Source organism: Oryzias latipes, chromosome 15 (assembly GCF_053564925.1).
Source record: "Oryzias latipes strain Hd-rR chromosome 15, Olatipes_Hd-rR_3.1".
Classification (NCBI taxonomy): domain Eukaryota; kingdom Metazoa; phylum Chordata; class Actinopteri; order Beloniformes; family Adrianichthyidae; genus Oryzias; species Oryzias latipes.
In genome coordinates, this window is record NC_136251.1 from 31,303,909 (window position 1) to 31,330,223 (window position 26,315).

At 44.3% G+C, this 26,315-nt stretch overlaps 3 protein-coding genes across 52 annotated transcripts in view; all 3 read left to right on the top strand.

The window, feature by feature from the left end:
• ablim1a (actin binding LIM protein 1a) overlaps positions 1-16,788 on the top strand; it is a 40,313-nt gene extending 23,525 nt beyond the window's left edge. For 4 of the 50 annotated variants that reach the window (XM_023963012.2, XM_023963006.2, XM_078931570.1 and 1 more), the window contains exons 5-23: positions 1,390-1,516; positions 1,619-1,712; positions 3,267-3,354; positions 3,959-4,023; positions 4,250-4,294; positions 5,824-5,901; positions 5,994-6,152; positions 6,233-6,277; positions 6,366-6,401; positions 7,507-7,636; positions 7,956-8,075; positions 8,468-8,572; positions 8,711-8,758; positions 10,961-11,101; positions 11,642-11,727; positions 11,796-11,919; positions 12,096-12,157; positions 14,125-14,185; positions 14,385-14,874. In XM_023963012.2, coding sequence (XP_023818780.2) covers positions 1,390-1,516; positions 1,619-1,712; positions 3,267-3,354; positions 3,959-4,023; positions 4,250-4,294; positions 5,824-5,901; positions 5,994-6,152; positions 6,233-6,277; positions 6,366-6,401; positions 7,507-7,636; positions 7,956-8,075; positions 8,468-8,572; positions 8,711-8,758; positions 10,961-11,101; positions 11,642-11,727; positions 11,796-11,919; positions 12,096-12,157; positions 14,125-14,185; positions 14,385-14,629 — 1,859 coding nt within the window. In that variant the 3' untranslated portion in view covers positions 14,630-14,874. Of the gene's footprint in view, positions 1-1,389; positions 1,517-1,618; positions 1,713-3,266; positions 3,355-3,958; positions 4,024-4,249; positions 4,295-5,823; positions 5,902-5,993; positions 6,153-6,232; positions 6,278-6,365; positions 6,402-7,506; positions 7,637-7,955; positions 8,076-8,467; positions 8,573-8,710; positions 8,759-10,960; positions 11,102-11,641; positions 11,728-11,795; positions 11,920-12,095; positions 12,158-14,124; positions 14,875-14,902; positions 15,459-15,647; positions 15,729-15,952 lie in introns of those variants that run through there. The other 46 variants (XM_078931587.1, XM_078931581.1, XM_078931571.1 and 43 more) reach the window with 34 other exon arrangements.
• Positions 16,789-16,793: 5 nt separating this feature from the next.
• Positions 16,794-21,174, top strand: LOC101172603 (putative E3 ubiquitin-protein ligase TRIML1). Its single transcript, XM_078932410.1, has 6 exons — positions 16,794-16,814; positions 18,722-18,817; positions 18,879-19,154; positions 19,227-19,264; positions 19,333-19,475; positions 19,550-21,174. The coding sequence occupies exons 1-6, from the start codon at positions 16,794-16,796 to the stop codon at positions 20,119-20,121; spliced, it is 1,146 nt and encodes a 381-aa protein (XP_078788536.1). The 3' UTR covers positions 20,122-21,174.
• Positions 21,175-21,409: 235 nt separating this feature from the next.
• Positions 21,410-24,800, top strand: LOC101172520 (factor VII-activating protease). The gene is made up of 13 exons (XM_004077493.5): positions 21,410-21,562; positions 21,767-21,911; positions 21,997-22,089; positions 22,178-22,288; positions 22,367-22,483; positions 22,557-22,667; positions 22,755-22,926; positions 23,010-23,107; positions 23,184-23,499; positions 23,574-23,716; positions 23,912-24,046; positions 24,146-24,291; positions 24,366-24,800. The coding sequence occupies exons 1-13, from the start codon at positions 21,503-21,505 to the stop codon at positions 24,528-24,530; spliced, it is 1,812 nt and encodes a 603-aa protein (XP_004077541.3). The 5' UTR covers positions 21,410-21,502; the 3' UTR covers positions 24,531-24,800.
• The last annotated feature ends 1,515 nt before the right edge of the window (positions 24,801-26,315 follow it).

The following is a 26,315-nucleotide window of genomic DNA, read 5'->3' on the forward strand; positions in this document are numbered from 1 at the left end:
AGTTTTAACCAAACGGATGTGGATTAACATAAACACAGTGAACCTGATGCACCCCTCACTTGTTTCACATCTCAGCTGTTCCATCCCTGTGCTGTTCCACCCCTCAGCTGTTCCACCCCTCAACTGTTCCACCCCTCAGGTGCTTACCCCTCAGCTGATCCACCCCTCAGCTGATCCACCCCTCAGCTGTTCCACCCCTCAGGTGCTTACCCCTCAGCTGTTCCACCCCTCAGCTGATCTACCTCTCAGCTGATCCACCCCTCAGCTGATCCACCCCTCAGCTGATCCACCCCTCAGCTGTTCCACCCCTCAGGTGCTTACCCCTCAGCTGTTCCACCCCTCAGCTGATCTACCTCTCAGCTGTTCCACCCCTCAGGTGCTTACCCCTCAGCTGTTCCACCCCCTCAGCTGATCTACCCCTCAGCTGATCCACCCCTCAGCTGATCCACCCCTCAGCTGATCCCCCCCTCAGCTGATCCACCCCTCAGCTGATCTACCCCTCAGCTGTTCTACCTACCCCTCAGCTGTTCTACCTACCCCTCAGCTGTTCTACCTACCCCTCAGCTGTTCCACCCCTCAGCTGATCTACCCCTCAGCTGTTCTACCCCTGTTTTGTGCATTTAAAATATACATTTAACACATTTTTACTATTTGTCAATCAGTTAAATTAAAGTCTCTGATGAGATTCTCAAATCTACAGGATCATGAAAAAGATGAAGATGCAAAAAGAGACTTTTGCATCTTAGGAAGCTCCCAGCTTGCATCATATTTCCTGAAGGATCAGCCTCCATGGTGGTGGAGGAGCATCATTCAGGGGGATCCTCCTCCTCTCCTCTCCTCTTCTGAAGCACAACCCTCCTTTGCCATTATCAATTTCTAAATTATTCATCTTCCTTTTTTTCTGGTGGAGGATGTGAAGAGCCTTGATACCCCTCCTCTTCCAGCTCCTCTGCCTCCCTCCTACTCTTCCTCCCCGCTCTTCCTCACCCATCCCTGCTGGTGTCTCTGTTGGCATTTTGAAAGCTTTGAGACAAGGTCACCTATAAATAAGGTATGCTGATTCTGCTCACGTCATCATCACGCAACCTTGTTAGGCCTCTCAAAGTCAGGGCCCCCTGCGGTTTTTGGCGGCTCTGAGCTGCTCTGCTCATTATGGAAGAGACGTCTGTTTGGAGGCCAGTGGAGCCCCAGATGCTACTTTATAATAGATGGAGCTCAGCCGTGTTCTCTTTATTACCACCTAGTGTCTGGGGGTCACATTAAAACCACCGGGCCCCTTTTTTAACGCAGGATTTGATCTCCTTTCAAAATAAAGTGTTTCTATTTCAAACCAGCGTTTTGAGGATCCTCCTAATCCCGTTTTTAAGCTTCAATCTGTGATTCTCCCAGATTGTGCCGGATGTGGGCGGGACATCAAGAACGGGCAAGCTCTCCTGGCCCTGGACCGACAGTGGCATCTGGGCTGCTTCAAGTGTAAAGCGTGCAGCAAAGTTCTGACCGGGGAATACATCAGCAAGTAAGCAGCCCGTATGCTGCAGTTCTAGTCCTTACATGATCCAGGCCGGTCTGGCAGGAGGTTCCCTGAAATGTCTCTAATGTTTGACCTCTTGCTGCTCAGGGATGGCGCCCCCTACTGTGAGAAGGATTATCAGATCCACTTTGGTGTCCAGTGTGAGGCGTGCCATCAGTTTATAACAGGGAAAGTGTTGGAGGTAAGACCAGCAGGTTTTTTAATCATTATGGGATGGCCACAGGACCTATGGCTTGGTGGTTATTTTGTGACAAAGTATGAAATTCGGCAACCCCCCCCCCCAAATATTGGAAAAGAAAACTTTTAATGCCAACTTTGTTGACCTTTGACCTCAGGAAGAGGTGACCATCTTGATTTTTTTCCCTCCACAAAAATCCTCTTTATTACCTTCTACAAATGAAAAGGAGTCCTCCAGGGATTTTGACCCATCTCCTCCTAACCCCATGGAAGCTTCCATGAAGGGAAGCTTCCATGGGGGAGACATGTTTCATTTAGAAGTTGTAGGTTTTAAATGACGTTAGCGTTTAAAAGATGTTTGCTCATTGAACCAGATGTTGTTTTTCAAATGATTGCCAATAAAAAAGTAAAGACATTTAAATTTTTCCACCAAAATGACCAAAATGTTTATAAAGGCATCATTTGTCTATTGTTTGCACACTTTTTTCTGGAAAATTTTACACGTGAACCGTTGATAAAATGGTCGCCATGGAGGTAAAACCAGCAGAAAAGATTCGCCTGGGTGACCAGGGTGACCAGGGCGGCAGAAGGAGAAGGTGAAGGGCATGAAGCAGTCGCTCAGCCAGTGAGGGTGGGTCATTAGGGGGCAGCAAAGGTTGGGGGGTGGGCCATACAACGCCGCTCAAAGCTTTGATTGCAAAATATGCTTTGAGCCATAAATGAGTGTTTGAACATTCAGAGGTTTTGTATGAAACATGCTGCAGAACGGTGAGATGTAATTTTGTAATCTCTGCTGTAATCTCCTCAGCAAGTAGAGCTGTGACATCTCTCCGAAAGATTAATTCTTATCATTTTTTGGTTTTCCTAACTCTGTCTAAATACACATAATTCCCGTACGAGCTTAAACTGCATGAACGACATGAAAATTACGTCAATAAAAACTCACATTTATGACCGCTGCCCTCTGTAAAGCTGCATGGCGTGCAGAATTTCTGTGCAATAATCTGTCCGGCATGTTGGAGCCTGTGGGTGCTGCAGACACTGATCCAATCAGCTGCTTTTATTTGGGGTATGAGGGGTTACAGTGGTCCCATCAGGCTTAATCCAGGACCTTGTGAAAATAGGGACGCAGAAAAAGCTTCAGAAAGGTTCGTTATTGGACATCAAAGGACAAGGCAGCTGCTGTCGAAATGCAAATATCAGGATTCATATCTGAGTAGCCACTTGCATGTGGTCAAACAGCAGGTTACAGTTCATTTGGGTGTTTATCAGCTGTGGTCAAAGCTGCACATTATTGACTCCTCTTGCATGAAAGAGCAGGTTTTGGATGCAGATGCGCCAGGTCAAAGGAGTAAATGTGGTGAAAGTAACACCTTTAGTTAATTTTTTATAGCTAGAGCTGCTTTCATGATGTTATCGAGTGGAGGAGGATGGAAATGTTAAAGGCGGAGCACCTTTTCAAGCAGGCCCCGCCTCAGCTTCCCTCGCCGTGCTGCACATTTCCTTGATTTTCCTTTTTCCTCTGATGTCAAGTTGGTTTTGTGTCCTGGGTCTCCAGGCGGGCGATAAACACTACCACCCCAGCTGTGCGAGATGCAGCAGATGCAATCAGATGTTTACAGAGGGAGAGGAGATGTATCTGCAAGGTGAGTGCATGAAAAGCGATGCATTTTAACCTGAAAGCAGAAAATCCTCAAAAACGTTTTGATGCTGCTTTTGTACCCGGATATACTTTTGACATTTCTACAATAGATGTTCGGGTAAACTTTCTACGCACTGAAGAAAATTATTTTTAATGGTACTTTAGATTTATTTGTGCACCAAAAGGTTTAAATTTCTGCACATAAATGATTAATTAACATGAACCTCATGAGGCTGCAGCTTTAAGCCTTGTGATGTCTTGTGGGGTCCAGATGACCCCACTCCCAACATTAACGTGCCTTGAAGGTACCTTAACATTGGGAGTGGGGTCATCTAGACCCACTGAACCTTTTTTCTTCAATGATTTGTGATCTTCCATGGATTACATGAAATCCTCTTCACCTTTATCCACCTTTGTCATGGTAGGAATAAGACGTCACTGTAAGGGTGGGGTCATCTGGACCCCACAAGAGAGCACAAGGGTTAAGCAGAATCCCAGAAATTCACCAAAGCCTAGAGTTCAGATACAAATACCACTTTGACAAAACTCCAAATGTGCTTTTTTCACCAGAAGTTTATAGAAAAGACGTTTCTGTCTGTGTTTCTCAGGGTCAACCGTGTGGCATCCCAACTGCAAGAACACCACCAGGGCGGAGGAGAGACACAGGGAGAGGGTAGGAGCATCAATGCTGCTCCCCGTTTCCAGGAGCAGATGTCAGATATTCTCTGATGTTAGGGCTTCCTCTCTAGACTGTTGAAGCTTAACCGGCTGTGGTGGAAGTCATTTGCGTGCTGACTCAGCGATGTGTGTGAATGTTTGACCGTATTTACATGTAGACTCTGAGTCAGGCAGGAGAGGCACACCCCCTGTGTGAACCCCCCCTCTCCCTTCCTCCACAGCTTTTGCCTCCGTCCCTCTCATTTCTCCACAAAACAGAAAGGCAGGTACTGTGAGACATTACTTTGCCCCCCCCCATGAATATATTCAGTCATGTGAGATCAAAGTGCTCCCTCAGTGAGTTCAGAGGTTTTACGAGCGATAAAACGTTTGAGCCAAATGCAGAGGATGTCTTTGGGATCCATCATTTCCCAGAGTGGGAGATCCTCCCAGGGCTGGACTCATTTCAGGCATTTAGTCTCTCCTGGGGGAGGACATTCCATCAGCCCCAAAGTCAGAATATGCACTCGTGAGAAAATGGGGAAACATGCTTCCTATCAGAGCTGTCGACCTCTAGAACCCCATAGGTCACACAAAAAGGACAAATGTGAAGCTTTCCAAAGAGTTTCCGAGGCGGATCGGGACAGAAACGGTTAGGCTTCCACAGCAAAGTCAGACGAGAGGCTTCAGAAGTCCGGAAAATATTCAACCAAGCAATGATGAAGCCGCTTGGATAAGTAGCTCCGCCCACAACTCAGAGGTGAATTACTGATCAGCTCTTGCTGCTCTGCTGGAACTATGTTAAAGTTAAAGTACCATTACTTGTCACACACCTAGGTGTGTGAAATGTGTTCTCCATATTTGACCCCTCCCCTGGGGGAGCGGTGAGCTGCAGGCGGGCTCGGGAACCATTTGGTGGATTAACCCCCCCAATCCAACCCCTTAGTGTCAAGCAGGGAGGCATTGGGTCCCGTTTTTAGAGTCTTTGGAATGACTCGGCTTGGATTTGAACATCTGACCTTCCAGTCACAGGGTGGACACTCTACCACAAGGCCGCTGAGCTGGTTAAGTCCTAGAAAACAACACAGGTTGATTGATTTTGGCTAAAAACGGCATCATCAGAATTAAAAGACCACTGGGAACGCTTTGACAACAGATCAGAGGATCAGAGTGGGATTTTAAGACAAAAAGCACCTCATAGTGCCTGCCAAATTTGGTGGTAGAGGAGTCATGATATGGGCTGGTTTGGCACAAACACGAGCCCTCATTTCTTCACCAACTCTTTTACAAACCAAACCCTCAGAGTCAGTTCTGGCCATGTGTCAGACATTATTTTACCGGCCCAGCCAGGACAGAGTTTAGAAATGAGTCAAACTTTCTTTCCTTCCAGAGAAGTAAAACCAAAGAATTTAAAGAGGACGTGCTTTGCCCCCCACATGACTGTAACACATGATGCACTCTGTGCTGCCACCTGCTGGAGGCAGCCTGCACTGCCCTGTCAGTGTTTCATTCATAGCCGCTCATAAAACTGGGTGCATGAGTCTCCGACTCATTTGGAGGAGGAAAAAAGGGGAATCAGGTGACCGTTCAGCTGCTCTCCATTCATTCTCAGTCTCTTCATTTTCATGATGACAAAGCATGAAGCATTTAGGGCGTTAAGGAATAGAGCATCCACACTCAAATGAATGCCATACGTGGGAGTTCCCTTGCAGCACTCATAGCATTTTTAGACCAGACGAAGACCAGAGGGAGAGTCTTCTTCAAAGTTTCACACCGATGTGGGGGTGGTGAATGTTTGTTTTGTGTTTCCTCACAGCCCACGAGGTCTTCGTCCGAGAGTATTTGCTCCAGACCGGGTTCAAGCATACCGGGTTCACCGGGTCACACCATTTATGTAAGAAATGTCACGGAAACCACTGGAAATGACCCCCACCCGTCTTCTGCATTAGTGTACTGATCCACCGTTGTGTGTTTTTGTCTCCGAAGGCAAAAGTAGACAATGAGATCCTTGATTACAGAGACCTAGCTGCCATTCCTAAAGTCAAAGCGATTTATGACATTGAGCGCCCCGACCTTATTACCTATGAACCCATGTACACCACCTCCCTGGATGAAAGAGGGGAGAGGCTGGAGAGTGTGGGGGAGGTAAAGCTACACTTTTGTCTCTGTCACATTTGAGCGCTCAGTGTAGACCGCTCAGGTAAATCTGCTGATGTCTTCAACAGCTCCACACTGCCAGGAGGGAACGCTCCCCCATGCCTGATGACAAAGTAAGAAGCCTCCTGATCCTGATTCACATCAGGCTTTTTCTCAAAGAAGAATTTTCTCATTGCGGTGTTTTTTTTTTTCTTTTCCAAGTCTTCAAGAATCATGTCTCCGACCCCATCCGGAGAGGTGAGCACTCAGACCTTTCAAGTTACTTCATCCAATTAAGTTTGGTTTATGCGCCGCCTGGTAGGAGGGGCCACTATAAGACCACAGGAATCAATGAAATATGAAAATAATCCAAACATACATCTTCATTTACCCCCACAGAGTCAAAAATTCCTTTTTCCTGGGCTTTCAATGTTGTTTTGACAGTTTCTGTATGGTTGTTCATTTTGGGGTGCAGCAATTGACAAAAGCCAAAAAAATAAAATTATTAAATTGAGCAAACTAGATCAAATAAATACAATTATAGAGACCCCCCCTTGTTCACCAAGAGACAAATTAAGCCACGAGCGGCGATGTATAGCCCACTGACTCAACCTGCCCTCGCCACCTCGCCATTAGCCCCTTTTTTGCCCGCCGTCACCGGCTGAGCAGCTGCTACACACCCCACACTCCCCCCATACACCCCTGCCAGCCTGGTCAGAGCTGCACACGTCAAATTCATGAAAAAAAACTACACTTTTTTTTTCAAAACAGCGGATTTTCTGTTGATCGATATCTCCATAACAACCACTTTATGTTTGGGCCGCCTGGGGTGGACGAGCAGAAAAATAGGCAAAAGTAACCTTTTGGATGTCCTTGGCAACAGAGGTTTTTTTCGTGACCACGCCCACTTTCCTAATAGGGTCACGATGAATGGGTTGAATATTCACAGTAAAAGAGGACTGCCACTTTTGCGAGCTCGCCACGTTAATGCCGTGATTTCCAGGAAGCGTCCCAATGATGCTCGAGGAGTCAGGACGAGATAGATCGAAATCCCTAGAAAGATTTACTGGCACTAAAAGGTTTTTTCTATGGGGGGGGGGGGGGGGGGGGGGGGTTCAAGATGGCAACCTCTTCCTGAGGTCAAAGGTCAATGAAACGTTTGTTGTAGTTGTGGATTTATCCTGGTGGCACATGTGTGAAATTTCCTGAAGATTCGTGTTTCCAGAAAAATGTGAAAATCGCCAAATATCCCACTTTGCCACAAATTGGCCGCCAAGCAGTGGGTCGTGTGGCCATCCCATAATAATTGGGAAACTTTTAGTTTCGGCTGCAGGACAGAACTCTGTGTGTGTTTGTGCGTCAGGTCTGTTACGACAGGAGGGAACGTATCCTCCAGAGATCCACCAGTCAGGGATCCATCGGCTCTCCGGTTTATAATCGCCATGGTTACACCCCCACCCTGTCGCGGTCGCCGCAGCATTTCCATCGACCAGGTGAGCTCTTGGAATGAAATGTTTAAAAAAAATTAACTTTAAGTTTGCTTTGATTTCACTGTTGCAGAAACCGCAAAGTTGATTTAGTATTTTATTGCATATTTTTGGTTAATTTCCGTTCAAAGTTTCCTTTAACGTTGAATCGTCTTCACTGTTTCTTCATCTCTCTCAGCTCTCACGTTCAGTCTTTTCTACCTGTTTTTATCAACTCCTGTATCTCCCCTTTTTTTGCCGTCTTCCCCCCTGTCTGCGACCCATCCTGTCCACCTCTGTTGCCTGGTCCTGGGGGGTCTGGCCCCCCATCCCACCCTCCTTACAGAGGCTCTGACAGGCATGCAGAAGCTCTGCTCCTCCCTTTGCAGTAACAGTGTGGGCTCCAAAAATAGTGACTCCCGGCCCACCTCCCCTTTCAGACACCACTTCCTCCCTCATAGCCAAGGTAAGGCAGACTCCATGACCGTGGAGACGCCGCCCGTTGTTCATGTGCCGCTTCTCATTTCGGACCACTCCTCATCACCACCCGCCGTCCGGCAGCAGCTTCCTGACCGTCGCTCGGCAGCGTCTCAGAGGAGCTGTCGGCGGGTTTCCCATGAACCTCTGAGACTATTCGGCTTTTCTCGTCTAAATACGAGTCCTGTACCTTAACAGGGAAGGAAAAGCGGTGCAACTGTTGTGTTGCATGCTGGGAGAAATTTCCCCAAGTCCCATCTTTAACTCCTCATCACCCATCAGCTCATGACCTCATATAACCCCTGGAGTGGGTCCGCATCTCCTGGACCTGCGGTTCCCTTTAGTGTTTCTGCTGATGTTCTGTTTCTGGTTCTCCTGGAGGCCTCGACCCGCCGAGTGGCCGGAGCTCCCCCCTCCCGCTCAGGCCCGACAGCCGTCCGATCACTCCGCCTCTCTGTCAGACCCCCAAACATTTCCACCTCCCAGGTAGGAGCTGGAGCGCACCCTGTACCTGCGGCGGTTCTGCCCTTTGCTTTGCTGTCATCTCTACAGCAGACTTTGGATTTGTCTACGGAAACGTTTGTCGACTCACTACACGTGTTGTGTGTCTCTGCTTGGTTTCAGATCAGGGCAGCAACATCTACAGAAAGCCCCCCATCTACAGACAACACGGTACTTTCACTCTCTGATCTGAGTCATGTGGACGTTTGAAAAGAACTGTTGGTTCCGTTTTAAAAGCACGATTGGAGGAGCTCTGAAGAACAAGCCGCTCAACGCAGAAACATATTAAAGACAATTAAACAAGCAAAACAAAGAATAAAATAGATCATTCTCTTTAGAAATCAAAATAAAACCCCAGAAACCCAAAATAAACTGCCAATTGGATGCTGATGTTGGTAAAAGAGGGAAACAGAAGGAAGTTTGGCCCGAACTGTGGTTAAAGGTGATGAACAGTCACCACACTTTTGCAGTGGGCGTGGCTAGGAGCCTAGAGGAATATTTATGTCGGAACATATCGCCGTGCCAAACAGCCTCTGTTGAAAAGGTGAACAAACGTCATCATTTAATCAGTGATATCCCATAATACCTGCCTTTTACCGGTTGCCATATTGTGCCAAGGTGGGAAATTTGTCGATTTTCACATTTTCGCACAATATGGAAAAAGAAAAAACTTATAGCGATCTTCACGAAATGTCACACATGCCGCCTGCTTCAGTCAACAACCACAGGTTGGTTGACCTCTGACCTCAGGAAGAGGCAGCCATCTTGAATTTTCCTCAAAAATCCCTTTAGGGCCGTTTCCAAAGGGAAACTCCTCCTATAGGGATTCCAACCTTTCGCTCCCTAACTTCTGGAAGTTAGGAACATTTGGAAGTTAGTTCAGAAAAATTTTGGTTTTAAAGTGTGTAGATTCTGAACGGCCTTATGGTTGCTTTTTTTAATTTTTTTTTTTTTTACCAGAATATGGTGATACATTTACTGTTGACTCAAACTGAACACGAAAATATGACCGTATTAGGAATGTGGGCATGGCTAAAAAAAGAAACCTCCGTTGCCAAGGAAATCCCAAAATTTACTTTTGCTTATTCTTCTGTAATTGACATTGCCTGTGTCTGAATCCCCGCCCTAACCCCTACCTGCTAAAAACTATATAGTGTGGTAGTATGCAGTGCCATGGATTTCAAAAGCACTTCAGACACCACGCTCACTACTTTTTTTTTTTTTTAACGGCGAATATGACGTCGTCGAATTTTAAATTAATATGAGCGTTTTGGGACAATTATTTATGAGTCCACTATCTTCTGAAGATAAAAACATTGATGGTTTACATAAAAAAATACATTTAAATACATTTTTTTGGCAAAAATTGTTCAGACGCAATGCATTGTGGTCTATATTTGCTGATCTAGTGAGCATCGATGCAGAGACTTCTGGGAAATTTATAGTGCTCTGAAATTTTGGAACAGTAGATTTGGACAGCACTAGAAAATTTGGAAGGCACTACATAGTGATTAGGGAAGGAATTCGGACGCAGTGATAGACCTGTTTCTCACCCCGAGGCGACCAAAACATAAAAGGGTTGCTATGGAGACAGAAAAGCCATTTTGAAAAGGTGTTTTTGTGTCCTGAGTTTGTCCTGAGCTCGCTCATAGGTGAACTTTTTTCACACAGAAGGGGAGGGTAACAGCCAGACAGTGAGGCACTGAGGGGTAGGAAGAGGGAGGGTTGGATAGCGCCTATGTGGCTTTATTTTGTTTCATTTTTTGACATTTTATTTTGATTTCCGGAAATGAGTTTGGTTTTCAAAACATTTCCTTTTGTTTTGTTTCATTCTCTTTGTGTGAATTTTTTTATTTAATTTTTGGGATTTACGTTATGGTCTTCTGGAAATTTGTTCTGACTTTTAAAAGGTAATATTGGTTTGGTTTTGTTTTTTAACTGTGATTATTAAAAATGTTTTTGCGTTGAGGGATTTGTTGATGTAATTTGCCCTTCAGGGCCACCGTACTCGACGCTCTGCGGTCAGTTGGGTTGTTTTTCTTAGTAGCTTTGTGCATTGGAATACTGTAATTTGACAGGTCGGTGCCTTTGTGATCCTCCTGAATCTGTGTGATCATCTAACCATAATCACTCCCAGCGCCATGTTTCTGTTTGAAGTCTTTCTCCAGCGGTTTTCTGTCTCCCTGGTAGTTCGTCCATCGAGGAACTGTGTTTCCGTTGAAGCTGCTGTGTTTACTTTTGTTCTCCTCCTTAATTCAGCCAAGACGGGATGGATGGGGAGTTTCTTTTTAGCACCCAACGTTTCGTCAGTTTTGAAGCTTTTATGAATGAACCCAGACACTGATAGCTCGGTTGCCATGGTTATCAACCTAGATTCCGCTGCCGTAGCCCACCAAAGCAAGTCTGCAGACGAAATCATCCGATCCGCCACCTTCCCTGCTGCCCATGCTCCCACCCCGGATGACAGCTGGTGGAGTGAGGCCGACTGTTGCCCCCGCTCTCTCACTCTTTTAGGTACAGTAGGCTCGTGATGGGCATGTTTGCACTGCTGCCTCCTGGTTGTACAGCACTCACCCAAACCAGACGCTGGTCCTCTGGTGCCGCAGAATTTACCTTTTAATTTCCAATTCATTCAGCAAGCGTTTGTTTTTGTTTTTGCCACTGTTGCATCATTTTACATGCTCCTCCTCCAGTGGTGAGCGTCACCGATGACCACGGTCACAATGATGGACAGAAAACCGGGACTGACTTCAAACTGTTGTCTGTCTGTCTGTCTGTCCTGCATTGTACTGATCTGTCTCTCTTCGTCTTTGACCCCCTCCAAAATCCTGACATGAGAGATGAAATCGGTCGTGTCATTCGAGCTCAGAGCTTCCTGTTTGTCTCCTCCACTTTGTCCTCCATTTGTGTTCAGTCCTCCATTTTCTGTGTTGTTTTTTTTCGTGACGTGCAGCCAAACCATCCCTGTCTGTCTCAAATGCACACCAAGCATGGCCTCCCGCTGGGACGTGAGCGTCTTTCTGTGACTTCTTCACACCCTTTTTGACACTGTAGGCTCAGAGGGAAGGAGGCGCTCAAGAGAAGACGAGGAGGAGGAGGCTCTGAAAAGAAAGCAGCTCCAGGAGGAACATCTTAGTAAGGTCAGGAGAGTGAGAATGTGCTAAAACAGGAATCGCACAAACACGACTGACCGCCAGCATTCGTGCAGATTCAGTCGGGGCTGGGAAAGCTCATCCTCAAGGAGGAGATGGAGAAACAGAAGATCAGAGAGCGTCACGCTCGGAGCCTTTCTGCACAGCGCTGCGACTCCAAACAGAGCAACTGTGATGCAGGTGATACAGCTGCACCGCTGCAAAGTCAGCAATGTACCACAGATCCATTTCTGCTTCCTGCATTTGTGTTCTTCTTTGTGTACATTTGTTTGTAGCCTAGAGAATAAAGATAAAAATACCATTTCTGCACACATGCGTTCCAACGACATTCTGGGCTTTTTTGTTTTGTTTTTCAGACCCTACATCTCCAACCAAGACGAACTCTTTGCCTGGTTATGGACGGAACGGGCTTCATCGGGTCAGAACTCAACTACTACTAAAATGTTTACATTTTATAGAGAACGTTTGGTAGCCGTACTGACAAGACGGTACTTTTCTGTACCTGCTGAGTCCTTACAGGCTATTTACATGGTACTTTTTACTGAGTACTTACATGGTACTTGCTGTGAATGCTTGTGGTACTTTTTGGTACATACTTATGTGGTACCCACTGGGCATTTATACTGTACACACTGGACTTTTACATAGTACTTACTACGTGTTGTGTTAATGTGTCTTTTATGGTACAAATTAAGTACCTTGAATTTACTTCTTTGCTTATTGTATTTTTCATAGTATTTACCATTTATTACAAGATGGCAGGTAAACAGAAACTACCTTTGAAGTTCTGAGAAGAAGGGCCTGGAATTTACTTTAAGTATTTAGTAAGTTTATATGTGTTTCATGGTACTCACCATGTGTAAGAGGATGGGTTTTAGGTAGTATGTATGTGGTACACATAATTACACAGAAAGTACCATTATTGTATGTGAATTTTACATGTTCAGTTATAGAGTGTTACGTAGTACTTACCATTGAAAAGGTAAGTACCAATAAACGTACAAAGAGACTACCTTTTAAGTACAATCAAGCTGGACTGTGACGAAAGTCTACCCTTCTTCCACTCTACTAAATGGTACTTGTAGGATTAAATGCTGAGCATGTTCACATCAGTAATACTTGGTATTTACCCCTCTGGTAGGCATCAACTGGACTGTAAAACAAAGTCAGCCGTATTTTCTCTCTTTTACTTGAAACCAAGTAGTACCTCATAAATACACAGCAAGTACCATGTTAGTAGAGAGTAAGTACAAAATATAAATAAAATAGTTTTTTTACAACTTCTCAATTGATGTCCTTTGCTACCTAAAACATCCCAATGCAAAAATGAAAAAAATGTCCTCAAAACAAGTAAAAATTTAGAAAAGAAGATGTTTTTCCTTTGTGATAAGTGAAAAAAAAATCTTCCAATTAAACTAGTAGAGTTAAGATTTCTAAAAGTAGGTTGGGATGTTCTGCCTTTTTAAGATGACGTTTAATCTTGACATTATACTCATATTTATTTAATTTCTTTTTTCTTTTCACTTTCAAAGTTTCTTTTGGGTATAAATGAGAAGGCATATCCGATGAATGTTTTTCACTGTAAAGCTGAATGCCTTCTCAAGGAATATATATGGAATATATGCCAAGAAAATTTATTTTAAGTCCAGCTATCCTTATTTTTAGATTAATTTAAACAAGAATCAGGAACGATACATTTCAAGATAAAGTTGTCTCAAATATATGGAAATGATGATCCAGAAAAACTTGAGATTTCTCTCAAAATACAGTTTTTAGGACCAAATGACTAAAAAGGATATTCAAGGTTTATTATCATAGTAAAGCAGAGTTTTACAACTCACCTAAAAGTTACTATTGTCAACTATCAAGTGTAAAAAGATATTAAAACTAGAAACTAGACCATAATACTCTGTGATATTTTGTGTTTTTGCAGTGCGTTTCCCCTGATTTGGGACACTAAAGTGCTCAAAACTGAAGCCGGCCTTCTCAGCTTTAGGACGATTCACCTGAATTTCAGTTGTGATTCAGTTGTGAGAGTTTTTTCTTCCGTCTGTGTGGATCTGCTTTTATTATGACCAATGTTGCACTCGTGTCAGAAGAAACTGCAAAAGCTTCTTAGCCTTTCTTTGTGGTATTTACAACACAAAGAGTGTGAGGATTTGGAAACGTTGTGTGTCCGTAACCAGAGTTTGACATAAAATGTGGCTTCAGGCTAAATCTTTTTGGCAGCTTCAATGAACCTGATCGACCCTAACTGATCTAGAAGGGAAGTTTTTGGACTTTGGAAACTGGAAAAGCGAGTTTCCCTGCAGTTGAAGACATGAAGTAGATCTGAAAGGAGTGTTTTTGGCCGCGGCTGACGTGGTTCTCTCTGTGTCTCTGCAGCCTCAGTCCACAGATTTCACTCAGTACAACAGCTATGGAGACATGTCTGGAGGAGGGAGAGGTGAGGCTCTAACTAGACCCCACAGAGAAACGGCTTCACCAAACCTATTCAGGATGGGCTTGCTTTGTGCTCATAATCAGACACACACTGTTAAAGTATTTGACTCTCAGTAGGGACAGCTTTGTTGTAGCCTGACAGGGGATTTGACAGCACAGCCATTAACTGTGAGTCTCATTTTTTGTCCCATTTTGTCCTGCAGAGTTTCAGGTATGTCTCTCATCTGCTTTTTCATACAGCATGCTTCCTCACCTTGCATCATATATATATATATATATGTATATATATATCTGCTTGCTTAGGAGTTGCACACGTTGCCCTGAATGCACAGCGTCCAGCCCTGCTTCGTGCCTGCGTCATTGCTTTTCGTTTGCCGTCAACCACGGGGCACGTGTTGCTGTGAACATTCTAGTTACAAGAAGCACGCCAGGCCCGGTAGCTGGATGACGTAGCGCTCTAAAGGCAGTGTACGACCATGGCCTTATGTCTTACCGTGTGCTGTGTGCGATGGCTCAAGCTTTAGAAAGTCATGTTAGAAGGAGAACCGGCAGCTGCATAGAACACATTTCCAGTCACTCATACTTGGTTATAATTCAGACACATTGAATCAACTTTCTCCATCCACTAAAAACTGACCCGCTCTCACCAGTGGACATTTTCATGTCAATAAACTGCAGTCCCCTTCCACTATATTACATTGTTGTATGTTTTATTCTTTAGCACATAAGGGATGGCCGTCCAGTTCTTGCAAGGATGGACAGGGGAGTATCTATGCCTAATATGTTGGAACCAAAAGCAAGTATCTTCTTCTCTATGCACCACTGACATGACTGTAGATCTCTCCACCGATTCATTAACATGAAGGCCAGAAGCAGAGTAGCAGAAACATGTGGAGGAGGAGACTGTTCTGATCCAGCATGCTGCTTAAGGAGCTGCAGAGTCATGCTAGCGCTCAGCATGCAGGCTTCTCCATGTTCATCTGCACAAAGCTTGGAGTCCAGGCGGGTGGATCCTGAATGCCGCGTACAGAGAAAAGATCCAACGTCCAAACAACTCGTAGCCCCACGCTGTGCATATGAGTTGCTTCACAGAAAGTCACAGAAATGTTGTAAACAAATTCAATTTCTGGAGTAGGATCGTTAAGGAGAGCGCCTGAAATTTCCAGGACACTCATTCCCATTTGAACCACTATAGAGAGGACTCTTATTTTGAAGTTTGCTCTACAAAAACACACCTAGCGTTCTTCCTGATGCATGAATCAATGCAGAGGCAAAAACACCATGACACCTGCATTTCCCCCCAAAAATCCACAGAAACAACCCAGTCAGCCTCCTGTCACATACCTGCTGTCTCACCTGATGTTTCCCACCTCACAGCCAGAATGAGCAAAATAAGCCAAAGCGGATGCTTTTGTGTTCTGGCCTGTGCTTCTGACCTGCTGACTGACAGATGTCTCCTTTTGAAGGTATATCCTTATGAAATGCTCATGATAACCAGTAGAGGGAGAGCTAAACTGCCCAGGGATGTGGACAGAACCAGACTGGAGGTATCGCCTTCCAAACTGACCTTCTTGCATTTCTCGATTTCAACGGCATGTCACCCGAATACAGCTGCAGCTGTGCAGTATTCATTGCTTCTTGTCATTTTTGCAGGGACCCGGTTTTTTTTTTTTGTTGTTTTTTTTTTTTTTTACAGCTTTGGCTCTAACCACCCCCCTCCCCACCCCCCCACCCCTTTGTTTTTTCTCTCCCCTTTTGTTCTCAATTCTAGCGCCACTTAGCGCCTGAAACGTTCTTTGACCTCTTTGGGATGGAGATGGAGGAGTTTGACAGGCTTCCTCTATGGAAACGCAACGACATGAAAAAGAAGGCCAAGCTCTTCTAGGAGTTAGAGCAGCATGCATCCCATCATCCATTCAGTCAGAGCGCACACAGCAACTGGAACCCAGACTCCGCTTTATTTCCCTTTTATTGGTTGTTTTCTCCTGATATAACTTACTGCTCCCTGAGGCCGTGAGCTGAAAGCCTGGACGTGTCCCACGAGCAACGACTGGAATCTCTACCACGCTCAAAAATGACAATGAGAATGGATGAAGAGTTCTTTTGCTTTGTTTGACCTCTTGCTTTGTTTTGTTTCCGTGTTTCTTTCTCACTGGTTTTCTTGTTCCTGTAATTATTGTCAGACCTAGTGCCGCCCTTTTCAGACGCTTGTAGCTCACGTCGGCTTTCCTTTGCTTGGGCTGGCGTGTGTTTAGCCCAAAGTTAGCAAGAATCGGCTCAGTGAGTCTTTGAATTAAAAAAAGAAAAAGAGGCAAAGTCTCTGAGAATGCAGTCAGGTAACTGAATCTGCATCCAGCCACTGGTAAACCACGTCACTTTCCCGCCTTTTTTCTTACCAAAACCTCTCTCTTCTCAGGCTTTCATGAACACAGTTCAACTTTTCCCCTTTTGCATTCATTCTATTTTATCCAAACTGACACAGCCTGACCGACAGATAAAAGCCCCAGTTTAAGGAACTGTATTTAAAAGTATTGTTTTTTAAATAAACCCCACACTGCCATTTGTTGTATTGAAATGAAAGCCAATAAATCTTTAAATCACCATGAATCATGATGACCTTCTGCTATGTCCAGGTTTCCCGCCACTTTTCTTTCATGTGACCTCTGAACAAAGCCAACATGAGTGGAGGGGGGTCATCTGGGGTTCTCTAAAAAGAAACAGCACAAGCAGCAGAGCTTTGCAGCATTTCCTGCAGTTCTACCAAAGTCTGATCCTCCCTGAAGGAATTATTCTTTGCTCTTTTGTTTGCTATCCCCTGCATCCCTTTACCTTATTTCCCAAGTTGAATGAAAATGTTCCATTTTTTCTGGACAATCTCGCTTTTTTTTAACCTTTGGTCCAAGCTGCTGTTCAGTTAATCTGCCTGGTTGTTTGTGAACGGAAATGTTTCTGTTCACAAAAGGACTCGAATGCAAACATGCAAGAAGGAAGGATGGCCGAAAAGGAAAAGGAATCGAGGGTTTCTGCTGTCATTTCACCACAACGTGAAACAATATCAGCATCTCTGGACCCGAGGTCGCCAATCACAGAGCAATAAATAAAAGATGTTGTTAAAATTACACTAAAACACAATTTACATTAGAGTAGGCTGATAAGAAAGCCAACAGTATAAATATAAACCCTACTGGATGTGAAATGATATAGAATGACAAACAGGCTGGGAATTTTGAACATTTATGGCTAAACTTCCCAGTTGTGTTGTGGTAAGAAGGAACGTGGAGGCAAACGGGTTGAGCGGCGCACGCCGGGACACCGGTGGGGTAGAAAATGTCCAAACACACCGAGAACCATCATAATCTTTATTGTTTCTTTCATCGTTTAGCTTGGTTTGTGGTTGTTTACCGATTGTTTTTCACCAAAAAAAGATAAAATTTAGACAAACAAACTTATATTTGTGTTTGGCTGAGTCTAAATGTGGAGAACAGCAGCGTTTTGCTGAAATACTGTAGAATCAAAGCTCAACTCGAAATTGATCGTTTCATTTTCTTGAAGAAATCTTTATTTTAATTTTCAAAACAGAATAAAACATTCCTAGTCCATTAAAAAAAAAATCACCATTTTACCTTCCTGTTAAGAATAAACGAAGCAAAGAAATAGATCAAATAAATTTGAATCTAAAAATAATTGACTACTTGAATAAAGGGGCATAAATGTCCAAACAGAAAAGCTCGGGTGTTTTGAAAAATCTTATAAGGAATCCACAGAATTTCAGACTTTTTCTTTCTTTTTCACATAAATGTCAGTCTCTCTCCAGAACTACACGTCATCAGCTCTTTTGTCCACATTTAAATAGAAGTTGTGTTCAAGATTTTCCACAACAATTAGCTTGAAAAGGTCCTGAGTTGATGAGCAGTGACTATTCATGCGTCAATGAATAAATGTGGGGGTTTAACACACAACGTCTCTGCCTGAACACGTCTCTCCTTCCAAGTATGAAAGATAAATGCAGTTTATTTCATATTTAATTGGCTAAAAAAAGATAGACTTATAGGAAGATCAAAAAAGGATTTTTTTTAATAAATAGAAGGTTAAAATCTTGTTAGTGTAAAAAAATATTTTCTATTGAAAAGTTCTGTTCTCTTATTTTCATTCAATGACCTTGATTATGAAAAAATGTTGTTTCTAGATAAAATGTAGGTTTTGAATCTCAACAGAATAGAAAATCTGACTCATAAACTCCCAAATGTGTGATCTCTTTTCATTTAAGATCCTCGTCATTTTCAACTTATGTTGCACCTGGATTTTAGGTTTGAAATCACTTAAAACATGTTTTGATTCACTGGAAAAAACTGGAAAAAAGAAAAAACTATAAAGTCCTATACGTTTAGAAACCATTTATTTCCTTATCCTTTTATAAAATGTCTTCATATCAACTTGATGAAAGAATGTAATTCTTAGAAGATCGCTTCTCATCGCTGCAAACATTTGTGGACTTGTGCAGATGAGGTTTATTCTACTGAGTATGAAACTTTTCCATTAGGAGACATTAGCAAAACACCAGGAGTGTCTAAAGAAGCAACGAGATGCCGTCAAGCAGAGACTGAAGAAGCTGGCAGCTCGGCAGGCGGACATCAAAGTGAGTTGTGTGCCGTGTTTCCCTCTGAAGCAGAGCGGCGTGGGATCGACCCTGACGAAAGCCAACCCGTCCGCTGACATGCTCGTGTTTGTGCTTGGATCAGAAAAAGTCCTCTGCGATCAGGGAGAGCGTGGTCCGGAAGTACCAGGAGATCCAGACGTCCCTGCAGGAGGATCTGAGGATCACTTTGTCCCACCTGGAGATGGAGGAGCGCGCCGCCGTCTCTGCCTTGGATGGAGTCATGGAGAGGAACTGCGCTCTCATTCAGGAGTTGGAGCAGGACTTGGCCCGGTTCAGCCTGGCTCTGGACCAGATCAACAGGGAGCCGGATTCTGCGGTACTAAACCAAAGTTAGCACATAAATCCATCATGTCTCACCACGCTGACACTCCTGCATGCTGTTCTTCAGGCCTTCTATTCGTACCCTGAGCAGCTAGACGTGGACAGGTATGGAGAATATGCTTCGTCATCCAGCGGTTCATGACGGAGCTTTTTTCAAAACCTGTCCTTTGCAGAGTGGTGGATGTTCTGGAGCAGTCGGACACGAGCAGCGTGAGCCTGGACGAAGCTAAAGCCGAGCAGATCCTCAGTCTCGCCAGCAACATGCTGCTGCTCGTCTGCTCACAGACTCCTCTGATCAGGAAGCTGCTGAAGAGCTGTCAGTTTGACTCATCTCCCTGGCACCAAGGCCTTGACCTCTTGACCCCAAAGTGATTCAACTTTCATCTCCAGATTCCAGTGAGGTACATCTGGATCCGGAGACGGCTCACCCAAAACTGATGGTCTCCCCCCGGAGGGACAGTGTGGCCTACACCGACGCCTGGCAGCCGCTCCCTGATGTTCCCGAGCGCTTCGACGCCACGCTGAATGTCATCAGTCTGCAAAGCTTCAGCTTTGGCCGCCATTACTGGGAGATCGATGTGACTGGGAAAACCTACTGGGAGCTTGGAGTCACCTACCCCTCCATTCTTCGCAAAGGTGCATCGGAGGACTGCTGGCTGGGCCGGGGGCCCGAGTCCTGGTGTGTGGAGTTCTTTGATGGGGAGTACACAGCCTGGCACGGAGGGGTCCCTCATCAGCTGCCGTTCACAACGGCCTTCTGTCGGATCGGCGTGCTGTGCAGCTTCCCCGCGGGGTTGGTGACGTTTGTGGAAGTGGACAGAATGACGCCTCTTTTCTCCTTCTGTGCAGGAACCTTCTCAGATCGCCTTCACCTGGCGCTGTGTCCCGGTCACAACCACGACGGCAAAAACGCCAAACCCGTCGTGCTTTTCAACAGCTCGTCTCCCACCAGTGATCTCTGAAGTGTGGATCCACTGAAGAGCTTCACGACTTTCCTGCTGAGACCGTGACGCAAAAGCTCTGCAGCAGGGGTCCGCGGCCACGTGGGGCTCTCCTACGCCTCTTCAAAGAAAAATATAACATTTAAAGCCAGTTCAAAAATCTGACTTTAGAGTAAAACGTTTACCGTTTACAACAGAAAGACTGGAGGTCAATCAGAATTACGGCACACCAGATTATAAAGCAGATTATCTATTTTGGAACACATTTAAGGATTTTAAGTGCTCCTTATGGCTCTAGAACAAGTGGTGGGGTCACTTAATTGGCTCTGAGTTCATTTTGTTGGTTAGATTGACACATTTTTGATGAGAACAATAGTAAAATCAACTATTTGTTTAAATCCCTGCTGACAGAACCCCACTTCCTTTGCTACATTTGTTTTGAAGGGAAGTCTTGAACCTCAGACAAAAGTTATAAACTAGTTATTATATTTCAATAAAGGCTGGATTCTCTTTATGTTTCATTTATACCAATAGAATTCATTGATATGTATCATAATAGTAACAATAACATCAGTTCACTTACGGTCTCTTTTTTTCCTAAAGGGTGAAGTCAGACTTTGTGGCTTCTTCTGGGTCGTGGTGGGTGAGAAATCCACCCGAATGGCTCTTTAAGTGTTGCAGACCCCTGGACTACATTTTATCAGCATTGCTTTTTTTTTAAAAAGACAAGCGTCTCATATGTAGAGTTTGACAAACGGCTGTTCCTGGATTAATAATAGAGTCCACAGAATGGCAGATTTAGCTTTTGGTAAACAAGCCTCGCATTGAACAAACTCTGAGAGAAGAAAAAGCAGGAAAAGATGTGGACGTTCAGAGGAAAGATGTGCTGTGTCATAAAACCAAACGCATATCCGGTTTTAAAAAATCATTTGTACCTGAAAGGACATTTTGCTGTCATCTTTATTCTTTAGCTACAAAAGAAAATCAAGGTTTTCTCATCAGCTTATGTTTGGATGAACCCATTGTGTGCCAATCCAAAGTTTAAACTAAAATAAACATCAACTCTGTAAATATACTCTTTTTTTCTGTTGCATCTGCGTGTTTACCCAGCTTTGTTCTTAACTTATGACATTTTTAAGGCTTCATAATCCAGAAAGTTTCCTCTCCTGAAATGAAACGGACTCAGTCTGCATCATTGATGTCCTTGTTTTTTTAAGCCTTTCTTTCACGCTATCTAGTGTTGCTGTCAAAAAAAAGGACATAAGAGTTTAATCGATTGGAGTAATTTTGCAACAGGGTGAAGGCTAGTAAAGCACAGCAGGTCAAAGGTCAAAGGTCTTTCCCTGGAGGTAGGATATGAGGGCCGAGCTTACCTGCCTTCACTCGCCTGAAAGCTGCTGCCATGAAACTGAAGCTGCTCCTGCTTTGCCTCTTTTTAGCGGCGCTCTTCTGCAAAGCTGAGGTTTGTCTTTGTTTCATCAGCCGCTCTCACATCAGTTTTTATTACTTTGATTTATTCAATTATTTGTAATATTGAGCTTTTTTTTTAGATCCAAAAAGTTATGAAGTTGGTTGTTCGATCATTTTCTTTTCAAAAATATTTCTGTCAACCATTTCAGCAGAAATTTCTAACTTTGTCATTGTTGGAATGAATGATTTGATTCAGCCAAAGAAAAAGGACAAAAACGGTCATGACAACGAGGAAGTCCACGGCCAACGCGGCAGACATGGCAACCACGGCAGACATGGCAACCACTCCAGACATGGAATGAAGAAGATAAAGAGAATGAAGTATGAGGACATCATTAAAGGTCAGTTGTTGCCTCTTTGTGTCCATGTTTGAACACGTCTGAAAAGGCTTGGAGCAAAGCAACTTTCCTTCACTGAACGATTCAGACGTCTTTTTTGTGGCGGAGAACACTGGCGATGATGAAGAGGATGATGACCAAGGTAACCAGGACTGGCTGTTTGACCTCCAAGATCCAGACGGTAGGCCTGCCTCCATTTCCACTCTCAGTATGCTTTTATTGTTGGGTTCATTGCGGTTGTAGATTGATATCATGTTTTAATTTCTCAGGCAAGTGCAACCCAAACCCTTGTTTGAATGAAGGAGTGTGTAAAGAAAAAGGCAAAAGGAATTACAAATGTGATTGTCCCAAGCCCTTCAAGGGAAGGAGATGTCAGAAAGGTCAGAAAACCTGCCTTCATCTGTGTTGTGTTGAGGTGCGTGTTTGAAATGCGTAAACGGAATTTTCCTTTGGCCCAGGACCGAAAATTTGTAGAATGGGTTTATGTGGACATGGAGAGTGTGTGCTGACCTCAGCGTCCCCGTTTTATGAGTGCAAGTGCAAAGAGCCCTTCCAGCCTCCAAACTGCAGACGGCGTAAGGAAAACGTGCACAATCTTTGCACATCGTTGGGATTTAGTTTAATTTTTTTGTGTTTCTTCCTGGGAAGTCTCCGTTTGTGAGCCAAACCCCTGCAGGAACGGCGGCAAGTGCATCATGGATGGAAACAACTTTGACTGTGTTTGTCCTGAGGGGTTCAGCGGACGTTTCTGCCGCGTTGGTGAGGGTTGCTTATTGATTATTTCTTCCCCAACCACGAGGATGCATCAGTCATTCACGTACTGGATGGGTGTGGTCAATCCATTAGGTCCAAATGACTGCTACTTGGATGATGGGGAGTCGTATCGTGGGAATGTGAGTGAGACGGACGATGGCGACGACTGCCTGCACTGGAACTCCCACTTCATCCTGGCCCACGGCGTCAATCCCTTCAAATCCTTTGAGGACAAAGATGGACTCGGACCTCATAACTTCTGCAGGTCAAGAAAAAAAGGAACATTTTTAAACTGCAGGGGGGATTTGTTCTAATGACCTTTTAGTTGATTTTTTTTCTGTCACACAGGAACCCAGACGGAGAGCCAAAGCCGTGGTGTTTCTTCCGAAGAGGCCGCAGACTTTTGTGGGACTACTGCGACGTGACGCCGTGTCCTCAACCAACAAGTCAGGTTTAAATCCAGGACGGGCTTTTCTGAGTGGGTCCTCCGCACATCAAAACATGCCATCTGTTTGTTTTCAGCTGTGGGACCGACTGGTGTTCCTCCAAGTCCACAGCCCACATCTGCCAAACCTCTGTTTACTACTTTGCCTCCACGACCTTCTGCTGGTCCCGCTTCCCCCACTGAAGCCGCAGCATCACAGTTTCTCACCTGCGGCGTGCCTCAACCTAAAAAAGCAATAACCCGAATCTTTGGGGGTCTCAAAGTCTCGCCAGGGGCGATTCCCTGGCAGGTTTCTTTGCAGCAAAAGCCGAAGAACTCGAACCTTCCATACAGACACGTCTGTGGAGGAGTCCTCATTAAAAGCTGTTGGGTTTTGACTGCAGGCCATTGCATGTAAGCATTCAGAAGTTCACTCAAACTGACAGAATGAAGAGAAATGTGACCTCTTCTGCCTGTTGCTTCCTTAGAGATAAAAGCAAAGACATGCAGGTTCTCATGGGAAGTCTCTCGTTGGATAAAACTGATCCTTCAGCTCAAACTCTTCCAGTGGAAAATGCCATAGTGCACCAGAGATACAGAGAGACGTCAGGAGCCGTTTACAATGACATAGGTAAGAACGCAAACCTCACTCATGCAGCAATAGATCATAAAAAAGTCTGGATCTTATTTTATATAATAAAACTAAAGCTGGGAGGCAAGACTTCCATAACCAAAGTCTCAACAATTATTTCATTGATGAATTTTAGGAGATGAAATGATGTGTACCTGTTTAATATTTGACCGGGCTTCATATTTTCTTTCAAAGCCTTGTTGAGGTTGAGGGGGACTCGGGGACTCTGTGCCAATGAGACCCAGTTTGTGAAGACAGCCTGTCTACCAGACGCACAACTTCCTGACGGGATGGAGTGCACTATTTCTGGATGGGGAGCTACTGAAGAATGTAAATCTATGCTAATGAACTCTGTTCTGAGTACCCCAGAGATGAAAAGCAATCAGGAACTGTAATAAAAGTTGTGTTTTACTAACCATGTCTCCTCAGCTCAGTATGGCTCTAGTCACTTGTTGGAGGCTAATGTTCTTCTGATCAACCAGGGGAAATGCTCTGAACCTGCCATCTATGGCAGCAAGCTTGACAGCACCATGTTCTGTGCTGGTCACCTGCAGGGAGGGGTGGACTCCTGCCAGGTGAGTCGGGAAAATGCTGACTTTGGTTGGTTGCAAAGCCGATCCCCGTTTAACGCCACCGTGTCTTGGTTCAGGGCGACTCTGGAGGACCGCTGACGTGCAAAAACAACAACAGCAGCGTCATCTATGGACTGGTGAGCTGGGGAGACCAGTGTGGAAAGCAGAACAGCCCTGGGGTCTACACACGAGTTACTCACTATTTGGACTGGATCAAGTCAACGATTCAATCCAATCCTTGAGCAAGCTTCCATTTCTCATCATGGCTGCATGTGGAGGCGTCAGGAGGAGGACGAGTACTTTTACTGTTGGAGTCTCTGATATTTTTGTTTAAAGGTCTAAATCTATCAGTGGAACATCTTTGTTGTAGTACATTTCATTAGCTTGTTCCTGTCAATGCTCCATAAGTGCCTTAATGTAAATGCACACAAAACAAGATTTACGCATGAAACAATACAGATGTGAAGAAGGAAACGACTCAATAAAGAAAACTACTCTAACTTACAGAGAAATCATGTTTTTTATTCCTTTGTCATTTTGTTTTATATGTGTAATCAATAAACACACAAATGTGTTGACAACCTCCTGATTTAGATGGGAAGAGAACTATTGACATTACGTGAGCCACTTGTGTAACCTTGTTTGGCATAATCCCCGTTTAGCATGTGAGGCCTTCAAACATTCAGAAAGAACTCCGTTTTTGTTTTTTTTTCTCAAGAAAATGTTCAGACTGAGCAGACACCAGAAATTAATATTTTAGTTTAAATATTCATGTAAATCCGAGAACAATAACCTCCTCCTGGCTTTCCGTAGATCTTGTGTTATTTGACCCCGTATAGTGCGAGTTTGCCACTGAGCATCAGCGGCCGCTGACGTGAGCCCGAAGGCTCTGGCCTTCAGAGGCTGGGATGGCTGCACACAAACACAAGCAGCCGCTTTACAAAAGTCCTTTGGAAATGTCTCTGGAGGTTGTCATCATCCAGGTGGACAACACTAAACAGTACAAAAGTCTTTAGCTCAGGACAAAAGTGTGGGTTGAGGGTGGATCAGATACCGCTAATAAAATATTTACACTCCAAAGGTCACGCAGAAGTGACTCTGCATTTAAACTAATGAACTCGGCTGTCAGGATCCCAAAACCCTTGGCGTGTTCCTTTATTATTTGTCAACCAAAACCCAAATGAATTGTGTGGCCCACTGGTGCCGCCTTTGACCCGGACTCACTTGCTGAGCGCCCGCTACACGCCCGTGTCCTCATGGCCTACATAGAAACCTTACTGTGCCTCTGGCTCTGCCAGCCTGTTCAGAGCTGCACAGAACAAATTGATGGAAAAAAAAAACTCTTTCTCCCCAAAAATGACGGCTTTTCTTTGGGTTTCATCTCTATAGCAACCATGTAATGTGTTGCCCCCTGGCAGTGGCTAACAAGTCCATGACATTTTTAGAAGAATCAGCAGAAGTAAACTTTTGGGTTTCCTTAGCAACAGAGATTTTCTATTATGTTATGTCACTTTGTTACATTTTTTTGAGGGCTTTTCCTGGTGTGATGTCATCTGTGTGTGTGTGTGTTATTCACCATGCCCAAAATTCATTTTCGTCGGGTAGCTACTAGGTTCTTGCAAATTTTGGTGAGTTTTTGAGTATGTTGGGGGGGGGGCGTCAAGTTTTCCCTTAAAGACGTAATTTTGTAGATGAGTCAGAAAAATTTGCAACAAAGGCTTTGTGTTGAACTCTTTCTGCCAGGTCAAAGGTCAACGAAACTTTGGTGGTCATTATAGATTTAATCTTTTAACATATGTGTCAAAGTTCATACACAAAAGTTTTTCAATGTTGTGGGAAAATCACATAATTTCACACTTTGCCACAAAAGGACCACCAAGCCACAGGGAGCCATCCCATAATGCTTTCAAAACTACCTTTGGACATCCTCAACACGTGTGTTTTGCTTTTGTTGGTAGATTATGAAATACATTTTTGAGCCCCATAAGACATTTGGGCCTCGTTCATGTCTTTTGTGGTTTCTCCCT